Here is a 3,709-nt window from a genome sequence, read left to right as displayed (position 1 = left end):
TTTTACCGGGCACCTTCCGGGCGCCGCAGAATATGTGACTACACACATGCCGTAAAAATTAAAATCTGAAGCTTAGATCCTCCTATATCGGAGCAACTCATGATGCATATTTCACGCATGAGTGATTAAAATCAGCTTGAAGAGAGGGAACCAAAAAGCCATTTGGCGGACGGTATCTGAATTTCAAAGAGAAAATCAAATTTCTAGAAAGTTCAGTTTCTGCCCTTTCATACATGTATGACACCTAGTCATTCAGGAAAAATGATCAAGGAATAACAAAGATCTGTTTGTTTAAAATGATTCTTGCATTTCCATAATTTGATTTAAAAACTTCGTTTTCACTGGCGTGAAATATGCATCATATGAGTTGCATCAAATGAAAGAGGATCTAAGCTTTATAAATATGTGTTATTTATTAATTATAATTGTGATTAAGTTATGATAAAACATCGATAATTCTCGGTTTCGTTTTTTCTGGGACGCACTGTATATATATATCTGAACTTGAAAGGGAAAATAACATTTCTAGAAATTTCATTCCTGCCCTTTCATATGACACCACAATCAGGACAAATGAGCCATATTTTCAAAATGTTTAAGATCTCGTAGAAAATAACGAAATAATAGAATAATGTCTTGCATTTTACGAGTACATATCAAATATTTTGCAAAAATAATAACTGCATTGACAGAATAGAAATGATTTGCAACGAGAGTGCCTAAACAAATTTTTTCATCTGTGAAGAAATATTACGCATATTTGTTTCCCATTAATCGTAAAAATAAATCATTCCATGAAAAACATTGTTATCTCTTTTTGCTATTTTTGTCCCTCCGTTTTCCTCCATTCGGTGAGGGTGAACAGGACCCGTAACTGTGCCAATGATGATAACTGGCCAAAGAAATTGTACCTTCTGCCCTTCATTAACGGGTGGTAACCTTGGCGACAATCCAGTCCATGATGATGGGGAAAATGATGATACAGGACTCCAATATATTAGCTGCTCCAAGAACACAGAACATGATATCAAAAGACTCGGTGTTATCGTACAGAAGACCTGTTTAGAGAAAAGATTTAAATATTAAAAAAAAAAAATCTCGTGATATTAGCCTCTTAATTTTGTATAATGACGTGCTTGTTAGATCAACGATAAATAACAATTGATATCTTTACTGTGTTTTAGATATTGAAAGAAAATTTGTCTCACGTTTGGATAATTTGGTACATTCCAAAATTCAAAATGTATAAAGGGGAAAACCGATTGCATCACCTGTCAGCAAAAGGGAAAAAGGGCGTCCTTATACTCTATTATTCAGTACTCTGTTAGTTACTGGACCCCATGACGAATTTATTCCCCAAAATAGACAACAAAAAAATACAAAGAAACAAACAAATCAACACGAAAAGGTATAAAACAGACACTTTGCATCCGTTTATAATTATGTACATACCAATGAAGAATGCCCCAAGTACCTCCCCTATACCAAAGGCGAGTGATATGAAAGACAGCGCAGCTGGGTACCTTTCGTCCGAGACACTGTCCTTACACAGAAGGTTGCTACTCATGGCCTTTCCACCCATTACGAAGCCATTCATGGCTGCTAAACAGCTAAGAATCGAATATCTCTTGGTGAAGAAATTACAGAAGAATGCCCCTGCTGTTGCGATGCAGATGAAACAGTAGGTGACCTGAGGTTTCAGATTGAGCCTTGCAGCCAGGAAACCTACTGTGAGCCTTCCAAAGATGTTCGCAGCACCGCCAATGGTTGCAAATAGGACGGCTTTGTCGGGACTGATACCCTTGGCTTCGGCATTGGGAATCAAGAAGACGATCCATCCGTAGTAGGAGACGGCGGAAGTAAAGAAAGTCATGCAGATTGTGATAAAGCGGGGGCACTCACGGACTACTTTGACATCGAAAATATCCAGGAATATCTTTTTGGAAGCTCTGACGATTTTGGCGCTGGAGCGAAAGACTCCATCGTCATTGCGATCATCATCTATGTTATGTAGGTCGACAGTCGTCTGCTCGTTTATCAGGGACACAGTTTCTTCATGGTCTTCCCCGATCTGAGCTCTGCCAGCTAAAAATGTAGGTTCTCCTAATATACGCCTTTGTTGACTACTTGACGTCATTAGTAACCCCGTCGCACACGAATGAAAGTTCAAGGCCCCTAGAATAAGGATCGCCCCTCTCCAGGAGTAAGCCATGACGAGCTGTTCTGTAAGCAATGGGAGCGTCATCATACCTACACCGCTGCCCAGGAGGACAATGGTTGTAGCGATCTCGAAGTGATCTGGAAAGTAGTCAACGACGCTGGCTTCAGAAGGCAAAATGACTAAGCTATAACCAAACCCTGGTGAAAAAGGGAAAGTAACATTTAAAAACATGAATTTTGATAACGTTAGAAACGTTTTTTTTTTCCCGCACCCACTCAACGCAATTTACTTTAGACACCCGGATCGTTTTAATCAGTTTGATATGATTAATACCATATCGATAACCACATGAGCCTCAGAAAAAAGTGAACTTCAACAGGCACTGTGGATAATTTTGTACAAAACTCCTTCATTATCATGTTTAAAGCATCTGATACTCAAATAAAACAGCCCGCTTAGAGTGTAGAGTACGCTTGGCAAATTGTCTAATTCCACAGAGGCATGAAAGATGGTGATTGTAAAATATCGATGGTCTAAATCTGAATGGCCTCCAAGCACATTACGCGGTGGAACAATGGCAAGTATATATTCCGTTGACTCTCGTTTAATCACTTTGTTCTAATTTCAAAGACATCAATAATAATAAATTACATCAAATTTGTTAACGAGATTATGTAACCAAGAACTCCGTGATTAATTAATTTGCTCTGATGGTAGCACCTCAGGGGTATACTTTGGGTCTATTATTGTTTTGTATCTATGCAATAAGAGATTCGTAGAAACCCTACCTGTTACAAGCATTAGTAGTAGAAAGTGCATTCCAGATGTTGCAAAATATATGAGGCTGAGTCCTGTAGCGGCAATGCTACTGCCTGCAAGGACGAGTTTTCCTGCTGAAAACCGCTTTAATAGAGGTACATTTATAACCGCTGTGAAATTAAAAAATTAGAGGTAAATGTCAATTAGAATATTGTTTTTCAATCATAGTAAATATATTATTTAAAAAAAAAGATAATCTCAAATTTTGTTACTTTATCCTTTTTAGGGTTTAGAATATAAATAGCGTGCACGTGACTGATTCATTGATGCAAGATTTATTAATTGGAATGCTTTACAGTGACAAATTACTAATACATGATATGATTTAATCCAATGCTATAGCACATAGAGCGTCACGCGCCCTCATTTTCTTTAAATACATGTACTTAGAAACCACTACTTTAGGGGATAGTGAAACATTAACACTGGTAATGATTGAATGGTTATCGTAACAAGAAGCATCTCACCAAAGCATTGTGCTACACCGTGACATAGTCCAATGGCTACTCCTATCACAGCGAGAGACGTTTGCAAGTCTTCTGTCATTTCCTCAAGGAACACGCCCATCGATTTTAACGTTCCTATGTCAAAATATCCGACGGCAAAGAGTCCCACTAGAATCAGCCATCGTTTTGTTGGTCGTGGTCTGCTCTGCGTGTCCATTATTTTCATTCGAATTTAACCTGTGTTTAAGGTCATGGAAGCACTTATTACCTTGGTGTAACAATG

At 38.2% G+C, this 3,709-nt stretch overlaps 1 protein-coding gene across 1 annotated transcript; it reads right to left on the bottom strand.

Annotated features, from left to right (window-relative positions):
- Positions 1–924: 924 nt before the first annotated feature.
- On the bottom strand, positions 925–3,109 carry LOC115927604 (monocarboxylate transporter 12-like). Its single transcript, XM_030993692.1, has 3 exons — positions 2,950–3,109; positions 1,453–2,358; positions 925–1,058 (listed from the first exon to the last, which is right to left on the bottom strand). Exons 1-3 carry the CDS (start codon positions 2,978–2,980, stop codon positions 925–927), a joined length of 1,071 nt encoding a protein of 356 aa, XP_030849552.1. The 5' UTR covers positions 2,981–3,109.
- Between the last annotated feature and the right edge of the window lie 600 nt (positions 3,110–3,709).

Source organism: Strongylocentrotus purpuratus, unplaced genomic scaffold (genome assembly GCF_000002235.5).
Source record: "Strongylocentrotus purpuratus isolate Spur 01 unplaced genomic scaffold, Spur_5.0 spur5_contig_850, whole genome shotgun sequence".
NCBI lineage: Eukaryota > Metazoa > Echinodermata > Echinoidea > Camarodonta > Strongylocentrotidae > Strongylocentrotus > Strongylocentrotus purpuratus.
This window is presented reverse-complemented; position numbering and strand designations above follow the sequence as displayed.